At 38.8% G+C, this 25,132-nt stretch overlaps 1 protein-coding gene across 1 annotated transcript in view; it reads left to right on the top strand.

The window, feature by feature from the left end:
* Nucleotides 1–25,132, top strand: part of csmd3b (CUB and Sushi multiple domains 3b) — a 361,413-nt gene that overhangs the window by 172,688 nt on the left and 163,593 nt on the right. The window contains 1 exon segment of the mRNA XM_019350799.2: nt 16,940–17,147. Within this exon segment, the coding sequence (XP_019206344.2) occupies nt 16,940–17,147 (208 nt within the window).

Here is a 25,132-nt window from a genome sequence, read left to right on the forward strand (position 1 = left end):
TCCGTCTTTGGTCATTATCTGTATTCATATTTCTCTATCTTTCTGCTTATCTCACCATTGTTCTCACTAATGCTCTCAACCGTTGTCTTGATCCATCTCTTCTATCCAATATTCATCCATCTTTCTTTCTTTCCATCTCTTTCTCCTGCACCCAGTGCTCATGTCGTGTCTTCTAATTGGTTTTCTTTCCTTCCAGCCAGTCAGTTCTTCATTAAATAATCTGTCATCATCATGGTTATGTCTGTGATCTGTCTTTCCCTCAGCTAACATCTCTCTCTCTATATCTGGCTATCACACTCACCCTCTGCCTCTCACGCCTTTATCGAGACTCATCAGAATTTCATGACAGCTGTTTGATAGATACTACATCTCAAATGTAACTTAATGCATCTATATAGATTTGTCTGTCCTGAAAAAGCTCTATTGTTTCTTCTGCAGTATCTGGTGATGCGGATAGATGAGAATGTTGTTACTCTCTAACTCCATTAGAGAACTCTCCAACTCTCTTATGGCATACTCTGTTCTTATCAGGGCCTCATATTTCTTAAATTGTTTTATTTACATCACTCCAACAGTTGTTTCGGTGTGTTTAAACATACATCCCGCTGTAACACACAAAATCAGTCTGTCTGCCAACTGCTCCTACACGATTAGGAGTTGAGGTTCAGGTCCATTTTAGGCCCCTTGAAGTTCCTACAGGTATATGTATCAGATATGTCAATGTCATCTTGTTGCAACCACCTACCAATGAGCTGAAGTGACCAATCTCTATCATGTATACACCTAAAAAACCTTATCAACGCATTGTATCATTTGAACTTAATGACAGCAATGTCAACAATGACAATTTCTAACCACAAAATCTGAATTATGCATGACATATTAAGACTTCATCATGTTCGGTAGCAGGTAAAAACTCAAATCACAGAACAAAAGTCTTGATTCATTTTTAATTTCATGGCACATCTCAAAAAAGATGGGACAGGGCCATGGTTACCACTGTGCAGAATCCCCTCTTTTTTTAACAATAGCCCATAAACATCTGGGATCTATGGAGACCAGCTTCTGGACTTTTTGGAGAAGAGTGTTTCTCCCTTCTTGTCTGATATAAGCTTCTAACTTCTTGATTTCATGATACACCAAATGTTTTTAGTTGGCGAAGGGTCTGGACGGGAGCCAGGTCAGTTCAGTACCCAGACTCTTCTACTTTGAAGCTATGCTGTTGTAATAGGTGCAATATGTGGGTTCTTGCAAGGCATTCCCTCAAAAAGATGGGAGCATATGTTGCTTTAAAATTTGTCTCCACTGTTCAGCTTTGATGGCTTCTTTTCAGATGTGTAAGCTTCCAGTTCCATAAGCACTGATGCACCTCCATAATAACAGAGATCCAAGCTTTTGAACAAGCTGGATGGTCCCTCAGCTCTTTTGTCCGGAGGACCGCTGTCCATATTTTCAATAACAAATTTCAAGTTTTATTTTGTCTCACAACAAAAGAGCTTTCCATTTCACTTCAATCACTTTTAAATGAGCTTTGGCCATGAGAACCTAGTGATGTTCACATATGGCTTTTTCTTTATATGTTAGAGCTTTGACTTTCATTTGTGGATGGCACGGTGAATTGTGTCCACAGTGATTTCTATAAGTGTTCCTCAGCCCATGCAGTGATTTCTATGACAGGTTCATGCCTGTTTTTGATTCGCCGATGCCTAAGGTCCTGAAGACCCCAAGCAACCAATATTGATTTTCATCATTGTCCATTGTGCACAGAGATTTCTTAAGTATTGGAGAATATTTAGATCAAATTATATACATATAGATGTCTTCAGAAATCTTTGTTTTTTCAAATAGGTGAACCTCTGACCATATTTTCAGAAACCGTGCCACTCCAAGATGCTCATTGTATAACTAATCATTTTACTGCCCTATTGCCAGTCAACCTAATTAGTTGTAAAATGTTCCTCCTCAAGCTGTTTCTTTTTATTACCACTTACTTTTGCAGCCTTTGGTTGCCCCTGTCCTAACCTTTTTGCCATGAAATTCACTCATTTTCTGTATTTTATTTTGAATGAAATATGGCTTTTTGAGATTTGCAGATCACTGCATTGTGTCAGTGTGAACTGTGTGTCAGGCAGTGTGTGACCCAGTGCAGGACTCAGAAGACCAGGAGTACAACTCAAAAAAATGCCCTATTGCTAAACTCCGACAAATATACAAAGATAAGCTGGACCAGAAGGGAGGACACAATACAGGGCAAGAGAAGACTGAGACAACATATACACAGAGGATAATGAGGGAACAGGCAACAGGTGCAAGGATAGCTGAAACTAATCAGAGATAATTAGGCAGGGGAAAGCACAGGCGACAAGAGGTCACCAAAATAAAACAGGAAATGACTAACACTGACTTGGACTAAGACACTTGACACAGAGAGTAGTCTGCCTATCTCACAGACAAGATCGACTTAACGCTAAGGACAAAACACAGACAAGACTGAGACAGACTGGACACTGACGGGAATTAACATCATCTTACCAAGAACTACAACCAAAGATAACAGATGTAGAAACACTAAGAAATACATTCATACCAAGAGGACTAAATATAGGACTTGAACAGAAATTGTACCTTAAATCGGAAAAAGACATCATGAGTCCACAACGTAAACTCTAAACCGTGGGTTAACGACTCATCACATTATTATAAATTTATATAAATCGTATCAAATCAAATCATTATGTGTGTCTTTGCCGTTTGAGTTTTTTCCTAGTGGTTCTGGTTAAATAAACTGAGTTCCTGAAACTGAATAAAGAGCTTTATGATATTGGTTTAAAAAGAAACCAAAATAAATACATAAATGCACATAAAAGCTAAACCTTCACAGACAAACCACAGGGATTTCATTCCATTTATACCAGTCAAATATTTACTGAGTGAAAATGTCAAAGCTTAGATGCTAGACTTTTCACTCTCCTCTTGTCTTTGCTTCCTATCTTTGTCTATCTTTATCTCTTCTGATCAGTCTTTGACCTTTCTCTAGTTTCTTCTTTTCCTTTTGCTTTTTGATGAAACACTTGATGTTTCTTGTGTGGAAGGCTTTTTTCACTTTTCACAAAAACACACACATAAACAACTACAGTCTTTTAAAATCTCACCAATTGGAAATTTATGGTTATATCTTTTTTTTTTCATTAGTCGGTTTATACTTCACCTTTTCTATCCATCATGCCGATTGCATGTTATGTAATGAGTAAGATCCATTAGCAGTGAACCAAAAAAGGTCAGAAACACATTGAGAATTACTGATGTGATTTACTGGTAGTCCTTACATATGATGAGTGTATGTATTGATCACATAGGGCTAAGTATCAACTTTAGAGTAGTCCGCTGAGCCTTTATGGATGTGATAGATCTATGAAAGGACATGTTGCAGTCACCTTTTTGTTAAAGCCTGTTTAGACTATAGACGGACTGCCAGAAACTATTTGGAAGTGGCTACTTGAGGTTTTGTCTCATAAGCATTTTTGAGAGACTGTCAACACTAGAGACATGTGGCATTTTGCTATCAAATTCTTTGTGACAGTACCTTATTACAGTGACTATAGTTGGTGACAGTAATCTAATAAGTCTTTTTAGAAAGACACATCACTTTTCATAGTTTGTCATTTTTATTTCATTTTATGGTTTTATTTGTTTCATACTTGTATATGTCCTCTCTAATCCATCTATTATCTCAGAGACCATTTTTGTTCACCCACTGAAAGTTTAAGGGTAACCTATAAAGTTATCTTGTATGAATCCAAGCACATTCATGCAAGTGGGTCAATCTAAATGTGATGCCAGTCAGCTTATTGCCAAACCGCAACCCTTCTTGATGTTATTATTTAATTAAGCTGTAATGATTGGATTTGTTTCCACTTTGATTGAGCTCACAATAATATGTTTTCACCAATTAGATGCAACTTTGGCTAAAGTACTGTACACATTTGCATTATTGTCCTCCTTCTCAGTGCAAAGAAACTTGCATCAACTCTCTCTCTCTGTATCATATATAAAGCTGAGCAACGACACTCGATGACAGCTTTAACCACACTGACTAACAAGTTTTGCGAGAACCTTTTAGCATGACGCTAAAGCAAGAAGCACCCTTGGCTTACCATACATTTTCAGCACGACTGTTAAACTGCTAATCATCGAGACGTATGAGTCATTTAGTCATAATTAGGCTGTGTGTTTAACTGTGTTTAAAAAACCAATAGATAAAAGAAACACCATCACTGACCTCCTAAAATCAGGAAAGGATATGAGAGGAAAAGGGGACAGGAGGAGGGAAGCGAATATGATTGGAGTGAAGAGACTGAAAAGCCGAATGTATATCGTCAGGGCTGTGATGCGTTAAATTCTCCATATGCAGCTATTTGTTTAAGATGTCAGGATTGACATTTAACACTCACCAACACCTACTCACCAGGGTCTCTCCTGCGTACATGGATGAAGGCACAGTCAAACAGTCAAGCACATGAGCCAGAGACAGGTGAATATAGTCATCCACACTTTCTAACATGCATAGAAAAAATAGATATATTCACACTCAATAAAAGAGCGAAAGAAATAAGATGTGAATGATTGAGTGGTAACACCGAATACGTCAAAACTTTAGGAGTTTGTCATTACAGTTAATAATTTATAAACTCTGTTTAATTACCGGATGAGAAAATGGATAAGACAGATTCATCCATCTCAATACTGCTGCAAAGTATCATCCAGTCTCACTCTTTTTATTCACCCATGCTGTTGTCATTTACTTCAACAAATCTTTAACTTCTGTGACCTTGCATTTTGCTTTTATTCAGACTTCTAAGCTCCCAAAAGTCCTCGTGAAGCGTTCTGCAGTAAAACACTGAAATGTAGGCGATCCTGCCATTTATCATTGTCATTTTGTCGGAATATCATTTTAACTTCATCTGCTTGGTTCTCGGAGTGAAAAATGCTCACGTATATTCAGCAAAAGCCAAGTTATGTGATATCATCAATCTGAGGTAGAAGCTAAGTGGGGTAAGTAACAGGGGTCAAAGAGTAACAGTTACAGGAAGAGGTGATCACAAAATAATGAGTTAACTTTATTTGTTACCAGGACTCCAAATGTGATTCAGTAAGTCAGGGTCACACGACGACTGTAAGAATGATAATTATGATAGCAATCTATCTATCAATCAGTGCCGTCTCTTTTTATGTCTCAATCTGTTGATTTACCGTTTTATCACTCTTCTGGCCTAATTGGTCTAAATGTCAGGGTGTTAGTTGACTGGCAGACAGCATCTGTTCTCTGATTTGTGGACAGATGGTGGGAGGAGTTGAAGGTCAGCGTGGTTACTGGTTGTGTGTGGGTGGGTGTGCGACCTAATCGCTGTAACTGTTCATCGAAAATGTAATGCTGCCAAGAAGAGCACAGCAACCAATATGTTTACAACAAGTTTTTAAAGGGTTACAGAAAAATCTGACAGACATAAGCGGGTGTAAAAAGGAGTAGTGGAACCCACACATACAAAGGACTGAATTTGAAGTTACTAAAGCCAAGTTACAAAGAGAGCTGCTAGCTCAGTGTAGACATAAACATAATTCTACCTGAGTGCTTTAAAAACACTCCTGCACCTCATGGTCACAAGCTTCAGCTTATACAGAATCAAACAGAATCAAAGCAACATAAATGTAAACCCCAAAAACCTCTCCTAGAACATAAGTAAAGAAATGATTCAACATCTTAGTGACCGTCTCAAAAGCAAAGCTGGTGTTTGTATGACAGAAATGGCAGATTCTAGGTGTGAGCAGGATACATTCTCTAAATAAGAAAAAAAAACAAAGTCTTTTATCCAGGCTGGTTTGCATTTGACAAAAATAAAATGCCTTTGGTCCACCTGTTTGCTGCATTGCATAATAGCTGCCAAATAACATGTGGCCAGATGGTGCAAACGCTGTTCTTTTTTTATGCATCACTTTGCATATCTACTTATAAATCAACGCAAAAATAATTTACTCAAAGAGTACATTAAGACAGGCATTGTTCCTGGAAGTTTTAAAGGTTAATATCTAGTTCCTTTGTGCTTCAGTGAACTGAAGGTTACCCTTTAAGAATAATCCCGTATCCTATTACACATGCTGCAATGCTGAAGCATCGTCAAAGGCAAACGATGGTCATACTTCTTGTCGAGAGAAAAGAAAATAAGAATAAAACAAAAAGTGCAAACATAGAACATCTGCTCCATTTTTAGGTAAGCCTGAAAAATAATCAGCTCTGTTATGTGAAATTAAACAAATGGTTAAGATCCTGCAACAGGTAAACACAGAAAATCAAACATAAGCAAATTTGTGGCACTGTCCATGTTAACCTTTTTTGCACTGGAAGTCATATTCCCTTGAGTTGTATCACTTCTACTGAAGCACATATTCAAATAGCACTTAGATAGATTAGATCTACTAGAGAATTATAAAGTTAATTAGCTTGCAGCCATTGTTCATTGTTAAATTTGGCTGTTCCCCAGGTTTCCACAGAACATTACTTAAAAAGTAGGATGAGAAATTAAAACGTCAGAAGTCACATGTTACATTAATTATAGACTGTCTGCTAAACTAAAGGATTTTAGGAGGTATATGTCAGCGGAATCACTGGATCAGTTGTATCCCAAGCATGTTCAGGCAAGCGAAATTGGGCAGTTAAAGCAGTACAATCAATCTATTTAATCAATAAATGGAGATAAAAAAGCAACTTTCTCACAGAGGATTTGCTAAGTAAGTAATACAGGACTGCAATCAGCAAAGCTGTTGTCTAAAGAAGGCTGTAAGTAAAGGGGCAATGATCTCTAAACCACTTAACCTGGGAGAGGGGGACAAGGCCGGTCATTTGAGGTGGATGGAGACACACTGGCTTTTCTAAGTAGATGAACAATAGTCCTGTTTACTGATCGATCCAAAACATGGTTTGTTGAGGGTGTAGGGAAGAGAGGGAGGAAATGTGATACTGCATCAAACCCACAAATGGTGGTTATAATAATGCCACCTGCACATCCTTCTCACTTTGATGGAGTTCCCTCTACAGATACCTGACCTCAACCCTTCTCAACAACCTGTTTTTAGCCCATCCTTAGCTAATTTGTGATGGATTTGGGTGGAAAACTGAATATGAGACTTAGTGCTTAAAATAAAGGGAGGGGGCAAGTTGCATTTTATTTTGTAGATCCTCAGTAAAAATAGGTTGCATTGGAATGTTTTTTTTAAATTTTCAAATGAGATTGTATGAGTTTAAAGTCGCATTTATATATTTTCCCAGTTATTTTCATTGCAAAGCTTATATGCACATTGATGCTGGACTGTATCCAAAAGCTAAGTTGAATTCCGTTCACAATGCCAAAGTTTCCCTTAGTTTGGCAGACGCAATGGCATTGCCTGAAAGGTCTTATTCTTATACATCCATATCCACTTAACGGGCTCTGGCATGACTGAATTGTGAAAGTGACATTGAGACCGCAAGTGAAATTGCGTCCTCTGTATAGTTAGGCAACAGGACACACAGAGTACAGCTGTGTGATGAAGATCATCTGGTAATGTTTCAGAGCAGAGGCTAATTACTTATATATAACTACCTAACCCTTACCCGTTTATGTGGACGTCTTCCTGTATATTTCATGTGTATTCAGTCATTGATAGTAGGTAAGCTTAGGTATGAAAGGTATAGTAGGGGTGGTGAGGGAGAAAGAGGGGTGGCAATATATATTCAACTTTACAGTACAAGGGTGGGGGCAAGAGGTTGATGGATGGGTGGATGGATGAAGATAAGAGAGCAGAAGGGATGGATGGCTACAGCCTGAAGACAGAGGGGAAGAGAGGATGATGTAGATGGCCCATAATCCTTAGAGGCTGACAGCACACGGGGTCTTCCGTGATTGAAGTCTGTGTGTGTGTGTGTGTGTGTGTGTGTGTGTGTGTGTGTGTGTGTGTGCGCGCAAATCTGATGGTGATAGTGATCTGCCTATCAAAGTGATGCAGGAAAGGAGATGGAGTTATGGGACAGAAGGAAGGAAAGGGGGTGGAGGGGTTGCAGGGGTGGTGTGGGGGAGGTGGGACAGACAGTGAAAGGAGAGGAGAGAAAGAGATGAGGCCAGAAAAGCCATTAAACATAAAATCAATCAGCAGAAAGACAGCGCGAGAGAGTAAGAGATGGAGAGTGAAATGCAAAGAGAGTAAGATCTTAAAGAAAGACACAGGGAGACAGAGAGGGATAAAGAAGGAATCCTCAGATGACTGCGATATTGATGACAGCACAGTAGGGAAGACGGGATGAACGGATGGGAGAGAGGGAAGCAGGATAAGGAGGCTAAGAACGAGTGATCAAAGCACCCCGGGCCATGTGAGAGAAGGAGCGAGAGAGAGAGTGAGATGGAGAGTTGGGGGGTGAGGGGGATGATGAGGAAGGAGATGGTAGAGTGAGTGGGGATGAATTTGAAAAAGAGAATGAAGTATAAAGTGTGTGTGCGTGTGTCTGGGTTGGTGGGTGGGGGCTTAAGCTGTTTTCACATATGAACTGGAAAATCAGGTTGGGACATTGTCTGAAAATGTCCTTTCTCAGAAACCCTTCTGATGTGTTGCTGTACTGGTTTCGAAGGACGCAGACTGAACACTCCCTCGCTGTAAAATCATCGGACATTACTCGTGCTGTTCTCACTTGGACACTATTGGACATCACACTAGAGAGCTAGACGGTTAAAGACTGTTGAATGTCTGATCTGACTGCATTAGACATTTGTGTTCTCACATGCACTGCTGATGTATAATGTCTGGACAAGTTTGGGACTGCAGCGCGTGGGAGAAACAGCTTAAATGAGCGGAGGGCAGTGGAGGACATGCACTGTTTTACTACGAAAAATAATCTTCATGCAGCAAAGGGAAGAGGAGGGGTGTAGCAAGCGGAGACCAGTAGGGAAGAAAAGAGAGATGGTGTTACAACATCAACCAGAGAGGGAGCGAGAGGCGGAAAGGCAAAGAAAAGGCCAGCACCAACTCACTGATGTGATAAGAAATGAAGGCAACATGGCAAACACTACCTCTCTTTCCCTCTCACACGCTAACACATAAAGCACCCTCTTCCATACACACACACACATGCACACTTTCCCTCCTCCTGTGGGTCAGTGCACTGGGGCATGAGTATGTGTTGCGCCTCCCCAGGTTACTGTCTGAAATAAAAGCAGAGAAGAGATCACAGCAGTGCACACAGACAGCGAAGCAGTCTCTGCCTATAGATTTATTAAGGTTGATCCTCCATGATGGGATCATAAGACATTTCTTCATGGTTCTTTGTGAGTCTCTCACCTGTAGTGTGTCATTTGAAACAAAGTTCACCAGCAAGTGTTAATTAATCAAACATCAGATGTCTTAAAAACACAACAGGCTAAAATATGCACCCAACCTCAGTCTTGGGGGCTTACTGTTGCACATCACGCCACTTATATTTTACAGTGTTAGCACAGGTAATTTGATGATTTTATGTGGATCTTGTTTCTACCCTCATTTATTTTGGCTTGAATTGGTACTGGCTGAAAAAATGGGCAGTTTTTTGGAAGTCCATGGGTCTGAATGTTGTAGTGTACACATCACCTAAAGCGAAACCAGTGTCATGATATACTCGTGATGTGCAAAGTGCATCAAATTATATACTTATTGCTAATTATTAGCTATATGCAGATCTATTCATGGATGCTGATTCATCCATTTATTTTTCTTTAGATAAGTGAGCAGCATGGTGGCACAGTCTTAAATGTGTACTTATATGGTGCTTATGTACTTTAGATGAGCACTCAAAACACTTTTTACTACAATCCTCATTTACACAATCACACACACATTCACACAAGCACTTTTTTTCTATACATAAGCCTTTTGTCTAACATTCACACGCACACTATTTCATTGGAGGCAACTCGGGGTTCAGGATCTTGCCCGAGGATACTTCGACATGCAGACTGGAGAACCTGGAGAATTGATCCACTAACCCATACTACCTCCTGAGCCACAGCTATCCCCACAGTAGTTACGGCTGTTGCCTCACAGCAAGGGGTTCAAATCCAGCCTGGGGTCTTTCTGTGTGGAATGTGCATGTTCACCCATGTATCTGCGCAGTTTCTCTCCGGGTTCTCCAGCTTCCTGCCACAGTCCAGGCATGCATGGGGTTAGATTTGTTGGTGATTCTAAATTGACCATAGGTGTAAATGTGAGCGTGAATGGCTATTTGTCTGTGTTAACCCTGCAACAGACTGATGACCTGTCCAGGGTGTACTCTACCTCTCGCCCCATGACAGCTGGAATAGGCTCCTGTGACCCTGGTTTGGATAAGCTGAAGAAAATGGATGGATAGATAAGATATGATCTGGAAATAACCATTGCTCTTGATATAATAGCTTTAGGCTGACCGTTACAGACAGTTGTTGGTCCAATCTTAACAGCAGTTTTAATTGATATTTTAAAAATAATCATTATCAGTCATTTTGTAATAATGTAATAATCAACCAGATTTATTTTTGTGTGTTCAAGTGAGCTTATGTGTTGCCTGTAGGTGCAGCAATCTCTGTGTTCCTTCATTATCAGGCAAATATTAAATTAAAAGCTTAACTGATTTACAATCTTGATCAGACTCATTTGTAATAAAATTCCATTTTCGATCTCACTGAAGTTGTGGTCTCCAAAATGAAATAATAAAGCTAGTTCGTTTTGAGCATTGTACAGAACAGAGTTGCCTAACCAGAACATATGGCCCTTTATCACTGGTGATTGATGACACAGCCGCTTGTATCATCAGCTGGCGCGAAGGTCAAGAACATTTTTTGACAATTTCGCAGCAGTACAATACAGGCGATGAGTAACTTTTAACTGCAGTAAGCCAAGGCAAATGCAAACGGAGGAGAGACGCTATGGCAGCTAATAATGAGATCCCAAGTGGTGTCTGGTGTAGTCACCCAAGGCATCTTTTGTCTTGGTCAGTGTTGGAGGATTGATGTGCTAGATTGCATCACATAATCCTGAAGCACAACCTTTAAGGCTCAACATTCTCAAGAGAGCTGTTTGATGAGGGAAATGGAAATGTTTGATAACGTTTCATGACAAAGTGTTGAGCCTGCAAGTATAGGAAAAAATGTGATTGAATGATGTTAAACTTTTTTTGACCCGGGGTATTAAACGAAATAAATGAATCATTGCAGGTCTTTGAAGAACATTATGTAATTTCTGAAAGTGAAAATAATTATATGCTACCTTTATCTGGGAAGACATGATAAGATGGGAGTTTTGTGCATATTGATAATTAAGTAAATACAGTTTAAGCCAGTGTCTCATTGTAATCTGGACAACAGGATTGTTGAGCTACTGTTGGAGCTTACAGGGAAATAAAGAGAGCAGGCCAAGACAGCTCAATGGGTAAAGCAGACTAACGTATCAGGCATTTTTTTAGTCAATTAAAGGGTTAAAATTAGAAAAAGTTACATTAATTATGCTGCATTCCTTTTATACTGCAGCTGAGACAGACCGGCAAGCAATAGGAGATGTAAGGTTAGGCATGGTAATATTTAACACTGTCACACAGATGTGTCATTATGATTGATCAGGCAGGAGCAAGCAGTATCCAAAATTAGCAGGTGCAACAAGGAAATCTGACTAGTTTCATGCCATGTCTGCTGCACACTAACAGAAGGTAATCAGAGTTGGCTATAGGTATCACACCCTCCCCTGTGAACACGCAACAAATGTCTCTTTTTATTAGAGCAGCTGCTCCTGAAGCGGTCTCTGACCAGGCCTGCCATTACTAGATGACACACAACAGAATTAGCGAGGATCCTAATTGCATCATGTGTCAGCTAAAATGATGGCTTTCATAATGAGTTACAGGCTCCATATTTTCATACAATAATGATAAATTTGTAAAAAGGCTTTTGTCAAAGCATGTAACAGCAAGCTTTGACAATAAACAATATTATTTCATAAAATATGCAGTGCTCTGAAAAATGTGTTTGCTCCTCTCTGACTTCTTATTTGTCACACTTACATGTTCAGATCATCAAAAAAATTATATTAGACCAAGATGTGCAGTTTTTCTATCCAAATCTACCTGGTTCTGTGTGAAAAAGTAAATGTCCTCTGTTGTTCAGTCATGAATTAACTGTGATGAGACACATTTTTTGAAAAAACTGAGTCCAGCTTCATGAGCCACTCCCAGGTCTGATTACTGCCAGACCTGTTTAATCAAGAAACCACTTAAACAGAAACTGTCTGACAAAGTGAAGTAGCCTAAAAGAGCTCAAAAAGGAACACATAATGCACTATCTAAATAAACAGATGAGACATCTATCGGTCTGTAAAGGGCTCCAGAGCAATTTCTAAGGCTTTGGGACTCTACTGAATCACACTGAGAGGCATTATTCACAAATGGAGGAAATGTGAAACTGGTGAACCTTCCCAGGAGCAGCCAGCCTTGCAAAATTACTCTAACAGTGAATCGATGGCTCATCCAAGAAGTCCCAAAAGACCCCAGAACAACATCTAAAGAACTTCAGGCCTCACTTGCCTCAGTTAAGGTCAGAGTTCATGGTTCAACAATAAGAAAGAGACTCGGCATAAATGGCATCCATGGGAGAGTTGGACCAAAAAGAACACAAAGGGTTGTCTCACATTTGGCAAAAAACATCTTGATGATCTCCAAAACTTTTGTAAAAGTATTATGTGGACTGACAGGAAAAAATTTGAACTTTTTAGAAGGTTTGAGTCCCGTTACACCTGATGTGAAACTAACACAGCATTTCATAATTCTCCTGAAGGAGAATTTGCAGCCATCAGTTTGTGTCCTAAAGCTCAGGCTCACTTGAGTTATGCAGCAGGGCAATGATCTGAAACACATCAGCGACTCTACCTTTGAGTGTCTTAAAATAAACAAAATGAAGGTTTTGAAGTGTCGTACTCAAAATCCAGAATTAAATCAGATCGAGATGATTTGGTATGACTTTAAACAGTTCGGCCGTGCTTGAAAACCCTCCAGTGTGGCTTAATTATAACAATTCTGCAAAGAAGAGTGGGACAAAAATTCTCCACAACAACGTGACAGACGTATTGCCAGTTGCCACAGACGCTTGATTGCAGTTCTTCCAGCCAAGTGTAGCGCAACCAGTCATTAGGTTTAGGGGGCAATTACTTTTTTACATTGGGCCAGATAGGTTTGGATAACCGTTTCCCATCTGAGAAATCATAACTTACAAATTGCAATTTGTATTTACTCGGATTATCTTTGTTCAATATGAAAATTAGTTGCTTAGATGATCTGAAACCTGAAAATACAGCACAGCACTGTATGAAATGACACTGTCTTTTGTTATTTGTAGTCAATAATACTATAGTTTTCGTTCGGGTGCTAACTGGCAGACAGCTTCCAGCTCTTTTAAATCACTTTCTTGTCTGTGGTTTGTGAAGTGCTGCAGCAGCAAAACTTTATTTGATGTGAGCTGCTGCCTCCCATCATCACACAGCACACTGCTGGGATGTTTTTCACGGAGTGCTGCAAACTCATCAATTCTAGATTCAGTTTAATTTGTCTGAATCCTGCGTTTTTAACATCTCTATATGGACACGTGTTCTTGCAAATAAGATAACTTATGGTTTTGGTTATTGCGTTTGACTCTGTGGAGTTATCAGCTCATGTGCTCTGAAGATTAGCGTTGTTGTTACTGGTCTTAAATTGACTGCTTGTGCACCTTCCTTTACTGTGACTGTGAGTGCCATTTATCTTTGTTTTGACAAGGTGTCTCTTTTAAAAGTGAGTTATAAAGTTTTTGCTATTTCCAGTATACAGGGGTGTGGGATATGTTTTGCAAACTGTAGATGTTTGATGTATCTTACATTGCTTTGGTACTGAAACTAGCCAGCGAGCTACTTCTGGATGCCTAATAATAAGCTCAGGAGATACTAATAAGAGAGGCTGTGCGACTCATACACAGGGGACACAAACAGGAAAATATTGTCTTGCTATCTTAAAACAATTGTTCTTTAATATCCAAATTTTTATTATTTTAAAGAAATCAGACACATCGGAAAAATATATCTGATACATCCTAGTTTAGTTAACATTTACTGCATTCATTTAAATCGAGCATTTAAATTAAAGCACGTAATTTTATATTCTGCAGATCAATGCAAGCTTTTTTTTCTCCTTTTACAAGTTAATTTCCTTTTGCTCAATAAAACACACATCAGTGCACCTTGAGGATATTCCACCTGTCTCTCAGCCGTCACATCACTAAGCTGGAGGGCTGGTGGAGGTGTGTGCATGGGCGTGCACGTCTCCCTGTATGTGTGCGTGGCTGCAGGTGTGTGTCCACCGGTGCTTGTGGACGCCCTGCTGTTGTCATGATAAACCAGTGACAGCTGTCATCCTGCAAGCAGCTCATTCCCATGGTGTGGACACAGGCACACACACACACACACACAAGCATACGCATACACAAACAGACCACTGTTCATTGCACTCCTGCAAATGTGATGGGGTCTCAGCAGGTCTTGGTTCGGTGTGTTGGGTCATTTACACAAATCTCCTTACCTGTCGAGCTGAGGAATGAGAGTCTGCCTGGATAACTGAATGGTCTGTCTGTCAGTGCCTGCCCTGCTTGCCTGCCTGCTTGTCTGTCTGTCTGTCTATTTGTATGACTGACAGGTTCAAGGGCCTGTGTGAATTGTGTTAAATTAATAAACTGTTAACAAATTAATAATGCATGTCTGTGCTTCATTGTCAGGACATCAGCACCTGTAGTTCGGGACAATGCACAACATTTTTTTTCCATCCAGCAAATGTGGAACACCGCTTAATGTTTTGACACAGGCACCATTACTAATGACACAGAATCAGTGGAAATGTGTATTGTTCCTAACTTCATACTCTGATCTATTAAAAAAAGGAGTCTTGGTCTATTTTAAAATCCATTTTAATCCACTTACTTGATTCATTCTGTTTCTCATTTCCTATCTGGTGCTGTTTGCACAAACACTTTGCCTAATTCAATCTGATCTCTATTTTTTGTTTGCTTGTTTGTTTCACTATATTTCTGTTTGTCTCTATTTGTTCCTATCTATTTATGTTCCCCTGTTAGCCTCTTTGTATTTCCTGTCTCTACTCAGTGTTCTGTCCGATTTCTAGTATCTTTTAGTAACGTTTCTATTCATTTCTATGGGTTATCATCTGTTGCTAGAGTCTGTGAGTCTTTGACCAAAGTTATACTCTTCACCCGTCCTGTGGGTGGAGCGTGGTTTGGTCCCTACCTTATCTCTGTCATCTGTACATGCATTCCCCCGGGGCAGCACTGCCTGGATGAGCCAGAAAAAGCGTGCATGTATACCTGACAGTGCCTGTCTACACTCTTGTAAAGGATATGTCTTTTTCACTATATCAGTGAGTGCAGTTTAAGGGACACGTATTTGGTATTCCTCTGTCATGTCTGAAACTGAATTATGTCAACATGGGAATTCCTTTTAATTGAGTGTCATCCCAAATTGCACTTGCTGGTGTGTATGAAAATGCATGTCTGCTTTAAGAGTGTGCTACATGCAGTATTGCCTCTTTTATGTATATAACTATAAATTATACAGGTATAATTTATACCATGTTTAAAGTTGGACGCTCTCTGAAAAAAAGGTTCAACATTGTATCTTTTCTCACTGTGAGACTGGCAAGGCTCAATTTGCTTTTGATAAATACTGTTTAAAATGCAAAAAATAAGCATTTTCTTTTTAATATCCAGAAATGAATTGGGTATTTAAAACATAAGTGTAAATAAAAGTATTTTGAAAAAGTGAATTGAGCACACTCCTCTGAAATAACCTCCCGTACAGCCAGTGTCCCAGTGACACAACAAGGTCCAATGTAGTATGTTTTTTTCTCACTGAGTGTATCTGTATAAATTATATGTGTATAATTTATGCCGTGTGCACAGCGCAATCCATGTGTCTTTATCTGTTATACAATAATCAGTACTACTGTCAATTTGACAATGCTCGAAATCAGATGTGATCACCAATTAAAGAAAATCAGGCAAATCGATTTTCACATCTGTTCCATATGTTTTGAACCAAATCAAGGTTTAATTGAAAGATTAACTTTAAAACAGCCAATTGGAAACATTTGAATCTAAAGTTCCTAGGTGGTGATTGGAGGAGACGAGAGCGGAGCTCAGGAATTGGAGAAACTGGAAACTTACCCTATTATTGGAGGAGAGGACAGCAGCTCTGGGTGTGACAGGAACTGCAGCCTAACCCTTAAACCCCACTTCTAATTCTAACTGGCTAAAAAAAAGCAATAATTTTCTATGACATGTACAGACTTAAAGGCAGATAACTTATAGTCCATAAAGGGCTGTTCAGAGTATCTACTGTACGTGCTAATTTTCATATCTGAAATGCTATGTGAGCTCCATATTTCCAAAATATGGTTTGCTAATATGACTTTACAGTTGATGTGTCATGAGAAAGTTATCCATCTCTAACAATCAAGACACAGCATAACAATCACACTGTAGAGAAAAGAGTGAACCTGTAAGACTAAAAATTACAGTAACTGAGAAAAATCACTTCTTAGAGGGAGAGAGTTGGGGAGTTGGGCTGGCTGAACTTTAATCTTTAAGAGTGATTAAGAAATAATGTTAGCTGTATTGAGAATGAGATCTTAATTGCTAATTTGGTAAACAGACAGAATCTATTATACTAAATTGTCCATTGACTCACCCAGTCTAATATAGCTGTGAAAATTAAAACAATTTATTCCAAAAGCAAGAAATTTAATTAAAAAAAAAAAAAAAAGTCCGCCCCTCGGTCCCTCCTCCTCTCCCTAATCCAGGTTTTCTATTTGTCACTCTGATTTGATTGACAGCTGAGGACACATGTGGGGGCACTGTGAGGGGCGGCAGTGGGGTGGTGACCAGTCCCGGTTACCCCGGCAACTATGGTAACCAAGCCGACTGTACTTGGATCCTATTGGCCGAACCTGGAGACACCATCTCTGTCATCTTTACAGACTTCCAGACAGAGGAAAAGTATGACTACCTGGAAGTGGAGGGATCTGAACCACCAACCATTTGGTGAGTCGTTGTATTTACTTTGCCATGCATGTGTTTATGTCCCCATCAAGGTATTGCTGGGAAATAGAACTGCTGACTTGTTACGTTGCAGTCGTTAATTGCAGAATGAACGACCTACAATTTAGTGTTAAATTCTGAGAAAAAGAGATGCATGCAATCATTCCTGTGATCAAAATGAAAGCAAGCTGTAGATGCTCTTATTGCAAAAAATGCCTTTTATGACAAGCAGTAAATGGTGGCTCAAATACTTACCAGTATAGCCTCATAGAACCCGCAGCTGGCCAGTAAAATAAAGAGTATAGCGGTTACAAGTTCCTGGTATATTTGTTGTCTTGTATGAAGTATAACAGTGGTGCTGGTTAAAAATTGAACTTTAAAAAAAAAAAGATTTGGTTGACATTTGAGATCTGACATTTCTGCAAAAGCAGGTGTAGACATGTAGTTGCTGAGTTTATGGTTCAATTCAACCACACTTGGAGTACGGTAATAAAAAGTTAGAAAGGGTGATAAAAATAAGTTAGAACTCAAGTAAGAACAGGTAATAAAAAGAAAACATTATTATAGATATAAAAGTACAGATTTTATTGCTTGTTTTGGAGGTATAACAGTTTTGACCTGTGACCTGTGTAAGTGTGTGGGCATCAGTTTCATGTACAGTATTTCTGCATGATTCTTGTGTACCTCACAGGAATTAACCGATCTGTGGTAGTTTTATAACCCCGTGTTTTCAGATGGTTCACTCATAACAATATTTTATCGCTCTGGCTGTTTATTGATTGTTGTTAAATTAGAGTATTGATCAACCATTGCCTTTGCTGTAACCAATTTGAATCTAATCATGGCCTCGGATTGGAGTGTAGGCATGCCTGTGTTGTTGGAAGGAAGTAATAATGGCCAGCTACCTGCTTTTAGGAAAGTGTAGGTGTATCTAGACAGGTGCTCACTTGTGTGATACTTGGAATTATGTTAAATGGAGTCAAGCTATGCTGGTCACATTTCACACATATCCCACATTGTGATAGTTGCTATGTATAACTTTTAAGATGGCACATTTAAAACAACTGAAATAACAGTTGGATGGTATAATAACTACAAGTTACAGTAGATTTAAGAATACATTAAAAGCAAAATAATAACATACAAATATTAGCCAGTAAAAACTGGCTTTACAAAAGCCATAAGAAGTCTCCAGTAATGTGTTCTGCCAGTTTACTTTCGTGTACTATAGAATGAAATCTGCATTGATGTACTTATGTTATCATGCCCGATGGCCACAAATTCACAATGAGGAAAAAAAAGAACACTAATATTTTCAAATACAATTAAATAATTTGTAACAAATTTTCAGCAAGCATAAAGCCATTTAGATAATTTGTATCTTGCTTTCACTTTGAACCGGGGTCAAATACAAAACCTTACTGCTGTAAAAACTCACCTTCTTAGGAATATTTACAACCAATATTTATGGCTCAGTTAGCTTGTTGGCCTTTGGGGGAAAATGTGATGCTGGCTGGTAGTGTGTGATTTAGTCTGACTGCTGTCTTGGCCCATGTAATATATTACTGTTTAGTTATTTACTTGCTGAATTAACTCTGGAGTCACATACAGCATACTAAGGTCGCTGCATAGGTTGATTTTCTCATATCATGGGTCTTCTCTGGCAGTCGGGTTGGTCATGCGGTTATAGTTTTCTACTGAGAGAAAAACAGAGACAATCTGGTGTACAGCCTGGAACAAAACTGTTACCAACCTGTCTCGATGCCAACAGAAACACCTGCTAAACATTTACAGTTGAGGTTTTCTTTGAGGTCATTGTTTTCTGACAGCCCAAGAAGTTTTGATGCATTACATTTAGCACATGTTTAAAAATATCTGTCAGTCCGGTAGATAAATGTATGGTTGAAAACCATGAGGGACTTAGCATGTCGGTTCTAGGTCTGCATTTCAAACAAAGTATCGTATATTGCTGTGCAAAGGTCTTGAGGCACTCCTCATTTCTTTATTTTTTTGCCTTGAAAATGGGAAACAGGTGCAGCACACTTATTTATTTTATTTATTCTTCAGCACAGCCGGAAATTTCTTAGGCAGCTTTCTTGTAATTTCTTGAAGTAGTCTTCATGGAATAGTTCTCCAAGCTTCTTGGAGGACATTTCGATGCACTCTGGATGTTGGCGTCCTTGTATTCTGCTCTCTATCAAGATGACCCCACATTGCTTCAATAATATTGGGGTCTGGGCTCTGAGGGAGGCCAATTGTGTGTTTTTCTATCCAATATGCTTTTAGTGTATTGGTGATGTGTTTGGGATCATTGTCATGCTAAAAAAAAAAAAAACAAACAAACTATTGCAGCCTTTTCTTCCATGGTTTCCTTCCTTATGAATGGCTTCTTGAGAGCCACTTCCACTGAGACCATTTCTGATAAGGCTTTAGTGAACAGTAGATGGATCAACTGAAAGGGCAGATGCATCTCCCAGTTCCTTGACATTGCTTTCAGCTTCTGTTCATCTGCTTCAGATTATTTTTTAGGCCTTCCATGTCTTCTTTTGTTCTTTACTTGTCCAGTGTTCTCCTTTTTAGGACCCATTAGATAGAGCAGTGTTTCCTGACCTTTTGGAGCCACGGCACATATTTCACATTAGAAAAATCACACGGCACACCACCAAACAAAAATGTCACAAAAAGCATATTGATCATTTTTCCCCGCACACCACGCATAGCGAAATTGGCTCTGTTTGTTCCTAGTATAGCATTTTTGCTTTCTTCTGACCACTACTCATGCTAGGGCCTCAATCTGGACTGGATTTTCTCCACGACCCAGGTCAGACTGACTACTTTTTCTTTCCAAATATTTATCGATTGCTATTACACGCTGTGTTGTCTCACTCACAGCAGGACTATTATGTAATTTCTTCTTTGTCTTCTTCTGCTTTACTTTAAGTTGGCAACCCATTTAATTAGAGCAGGTAGTTGTACTGCCCTCTAGTGGATGAGAATGTAGTTGTTCTTCCTGTTACTCAGGCCGGTCGCTTGGTGTACTAATCAGGTGGAACCAGATAATCTTCCAGAGCAAACCTGATCATTTCTCACAGCACACCTATGTGCCGTGCAGTGGTTGGGAAACAGTGATAGATAGACCATGCTGATAAATGCTAATTTTGTGACGAATAGCTCTTTGGGAATCATTTTATTGTTGCAAAAATATTATTTTAAGCCTGTCAATCTGTGTTGTATTTTATTTTCCATAGATTCAGCTCTAGAAATGCAATCTTATTGTGTGTTTTGGTGACAGGCTGCTAGTAACAAAGAGCCTAAAGATACAGTGAAAATGGTCAGGTGCAAGGACCGGAGTGAACATGAGTCAAAAAGCAACCAATGTCCAAAGAAAACCTCTGAAAGACCTTCAAAGAGCACTTAAAAGGCAGGAAAGTATACAAAGAATTAATTGGTGACTCACGACTTTTGCAGAGTACTATACATATAAGTCTTACCGTCTAACATTGTTTGCCTCGTGGCTTGAAAAAGTAACAATTTCAGTTTGTCACTTTGCTCTTTGTTTAATGCAAGGTTATTTTTCCAATAAGTTATTGAGCCCAAACAAAATAGATTTTCCAGTTAGCTTCAATTCAAAGAACAGATACAAATCACATCCATTCATGTGTTTGTGTTTTGTTTTTTGTTTAAGTATCCATGCTGGTTTGCATGCGAGTAGATTCTTTTTTCATTGACTGTCTCTGTAGAACAGAGTCCTCTCTGTCCTCATAGAAATTCTTGAAACTTGATATTGACAAAAAGTCACTCTGTCAACAACACTGTTCCCATGTCCCCACTCTGTAAACACTGTCTTATCAGAACGATTATAATTATGGAAGGGAGGAACACATTAAAATAACATTAAAACAGTTGAGCAGGTAGCATGCTTTATATTTGATCTCAGCAACACCTAAAGGCAATTTCTGTTATAAGAGATTTCTGTTTATGCACTGCATTAGGAGTCCAAAGAAGGCGATCTTATCAGAGCATTTGTGGGAACGGATTACACAGACATTCTTTTGAAGTGATCTTGACAATGTGAATGCCATTAGCACCGTTAGCATTCAGCAGAAGGAAAATCAGGCCAGCTGTTTCTGGTTAAATTGACAGGAGCCTGTTGACAGTTGTTTTTTCTTTGTAAATGGTGTTTTCCCAAAGCCTATTTGAGGTAACACATCCAGATTGCAAAACATGCCCAGATGCTTTGTAAAAATAAGAAAAAGAGGCATTACTTTTGCTCGCTTTTGAATTCATACAGCAGTGGTTAAAGCCAGTGACAAGAATTTATTAGATTTTGTTACTCTGAAGAGGTTTGTATTATCACTCACTGTATTACTGCTATTATATATCCAGTGGAAAGTATTTTGATCTGAAGGCGTTTCTTTTTTTCATTTATATATATATATATATATATATATATATGTGTGTGTGTGTGTGTGTGTGTACCTGTGTTAAAAAAGGTTGCAGTCCCTTTAAGAGCTGACCTATTATATGTAATTGGCTCTTGGAGCTGTTACAAATAGACAGACTTGGATGGACATGCCCTATTTTCTAGGATTGTATAAAATTGTGTTTCTATGTGCACATTTCACATTTGTTTCATAGCTGAAATGCATCTTTTGCTTCCTTTTTCCTCAATTCTTTAAATCACTGTTATTGTTATTACCATTGCTTTAAAAAGAAAAAAAAATAGGCCTGGATTATTAGAAATCTATCTTTTTCTTCAATTTGAGTTTTTGTTCAGCTATAGTGCTTTTTTGTTATGATACACTGACTGAATTTAATGTCACATCGTACAACCGTAACACAGTTCTATGATGAAACAATTTAAGACAGGTAAATATCCAGAAGCCAAGTTACAGATACATTGGAAGGTGTCTTAACTAATCAGAGTGTCCCTGGGAAGTCCCGGGACTCATACCAGCATTATAGCTCATGTGGAAGGGTGCAAATGAGATCCTTATTATTTACTGTGGGCAAAATAAACAACCAGCTGATTTGACATCAAAGGAAGCGTGCTTTTAAAATAGGTTCAAAGAATATTTGGGTATCTAACAGATATCAGTATCAGTGTAGGTGTTTTTGCATCCCTAAACTGGTAAAAAAATTATCCTGAAAGTTGGCTTGATATGTGCTATTTTTTCTCTAGAAGTTATTAAATAAACATTTGGCATGTACAAGCAAAGGCGTAGTTCACTTTAAATCACATCATTAGCAGTGGCAGAACGTAAGCTATTGACTCTTTTGCTGCATGATATTTCTTATAAATACCAGCCCTTGATACCTGATTTCCTCAAAAATTGACTCACAACACCAAGTACTAATACACTAATTTCCATAGACAATTTAGGGAAGAAGCTAATAGCTAAAATGCTAATTTTCATTGCAATTAGAACAGAAAGGTAATGGCTAATTTTCCAGTAATAGTGAGCGCTTGGAATAATTTGCTATGTGTTTATCAGTTGCTTTGGGGCTATCAGCGGCGTTTTCACACACGCCGCCGTACTCAGATACAGCCTACATCCATGTTCATACACACTGTCACTTCTCACACACATTCACAAACGTGCACATCCACCGAGACCTTCTCCTTTTCAGACACTTGTGTCTAATCAGTATGCAGAGAGGTTTGCTTGTGCCTATGAGAGAAGTATATCACTGCAAACTAAATGTCTGTAATCCCAGCCTAACACTACACAATCTAACACACACTCATACACACAAGCACACACTTATTATTTTTTGTTGTTTCAGAGTCAGTTGCCCTTGAAACCAAGTAGAGCATCTTAAATAGAAGGATCTCTCTCTCTCTCTCTCTGCCTTGCTTCTTCTTTCTGTCTCTGTCTCTCTCTTTCTGTCACTTCATTCTTTCATATCTGTCTACCTGACTACAGAAAATAGCACACTGTTTAGTGCACTTAGGTACACCTACTTGACAGCTCGTCACAAAATCCATGGTAATGGTGGACTCGGCTATTCAAACTCTGTCATTTATCAATTCCCTGCTTGTCTAGAAACACTTTTTAGGGCCACTAAAACTTAATTTTTGTCAGCTTCGAGATGGAGTCGAAACCCTGTTGCCAAGTGCTTGGCGTCGAATCACTGTAGGCAGGTTGATTTAACAGACAGTTAATTGTGCTCTGACACCACAGTATGATACAGATATTCTCATAGAGCTATTATACAATAGGCCTAAGATTCATTTTGCAATTCACACACACAGTATACAGATGTACAAAAATACAGCTAAAGCTGCTCTATCACTATGCAAATTCACACTACTTTCTGTTATAGAAGCTTTCATTTCAGTGTGTGCTTGTTTTTTGAACAGCTAACACTATGGCATTAAAAAACAAACTTCAGTTTACAATCAGCCCTCATAACCCGATGTAACAGTACTGTCAGACCTATCATCACATCTGAAACAGCAACACATTTAATGGGGCAGTATGCATTCAACATCACAACTGCAAAAACAGACCTTAGTGATTGTCTGTAAAGTCAGAGCATCTCAGAAGTGCATGATGTGCCCACTAGATTATAGGGGTGTTAGGTGAAAATCACCAAAGCAAACATTGTTTTCTTGTTCTTGTTCTCATTAGTCACTTGTTTTGCCTATATTGGAATACAATTCATTTTTTCTTTATAGCGTTTGAAGTTATACATGTCGTTGTTGCATATTTTAATAGTTAATGGTTGCATATTATAAATATTTAACTTTGCATATTTAGATCAACAAGGCCGGCATCAGCTTTGCTCACTGATAACAAAAGCCTTTAAAACCATATACATCCAAGATCCACACACCATAGTTTATAACATGCTTGTTATGCTTCTTTGTTGCCTGTGATGACTTTTTTTTAATATAACAGAAATAGCTTTTACAGGCTTTACTCTGGCAAATAGGGCCAACCTGCTGACAATGTTTGATTTAATGGAGAGTAACAGCTAAGTACTGTGTGACTGGAACAAGTCCAGGTTAGTCACAGAGATATGAACCACGTTTCTCCCACATCATCAATCAAAATTTACTCATTCTGTACAGTGATGAAATTGCTCTGTTCTTTTACATGGCTCAGCCTTATATCGTTCTGTCTGTTCGTAGTCGGCATAGCACATCACATGTTACAGGAGGGCTCTGCTGTTCTCGTAGCATTAGCATTCGTTTGAAATATAGAAAAAGAAGCTCTGTGAGTGTGTGTGTGTGTGTGTGTGTGTGTGAGTGATGTTATGCTTGCCGAGTGCTAATCAATGCTCCTGGCAGAGAGGATGCTGGGATAGCGGCAGCATCCCGAATCGGAAATGGAACAGTGACCTTGAACGCAAACACACACCTTCTCTGTTTTTCTCACACACTCAGCAAACAAACACACATATCAGATCTTTCCAAATATGTATCTAAAGATACAGGAACACACAAGCATATCAATACAGAGGAACAGGGAGCCATGCTACTCTGGTTCCAGGCGTTTGAATCAAACTCCACAAGCCGGTGTTGACAGAGCTCAGTATTTCAGATTAGCCCCGTGCTGTCTGTAATGACTATGACTCCAAGACCAAGATGCATTTGTGATGTGGAAAAAATAACAACAAAACAAAATAAAATCATGGAGGGAAAAACTTAAATAAAAAGTAAAAACAGGAAAAAAAATCTACAATCGATTCGAACAAATTTCAGAACTGGATTGGTGCATCTCCATATTGGTTTGGGGTTTTTTTCTTGCCCAAAATGATCTGAAATCACATCAGCAACTTATTTGAAAGAGTCCATTATCAGCCAAATTCATGCACCAAAATTACTCTCTTGGAGAGCTGGTAAACAAGTTCATGATGCAGACTATTTTCCACTGAATCTATTTGCAACAGAGCTTATAGGTTATAGTAGTGACCTTCACACTCTTCCTCTGAGGGCATCAATTTTTAAATCCAATTTCTGGTGGCCCAAAGCATAATTT

This window comes from Oreochromis niloticus, linkage group LG22 (genome assembly GCF_001858045.2).
Source record: "Oreochromis niloticus isolate F11D_XX linkage group LG22, O_niloticus_UMD_NMBU, whole genome shotgun sequence".
NCBI classification, from domain to species: Eukaryota; Metazoa; Chordata; class Actinopteri; order Cichliformes; family Cichlidae; genus Oreochromis; species Oreochromis niloticus.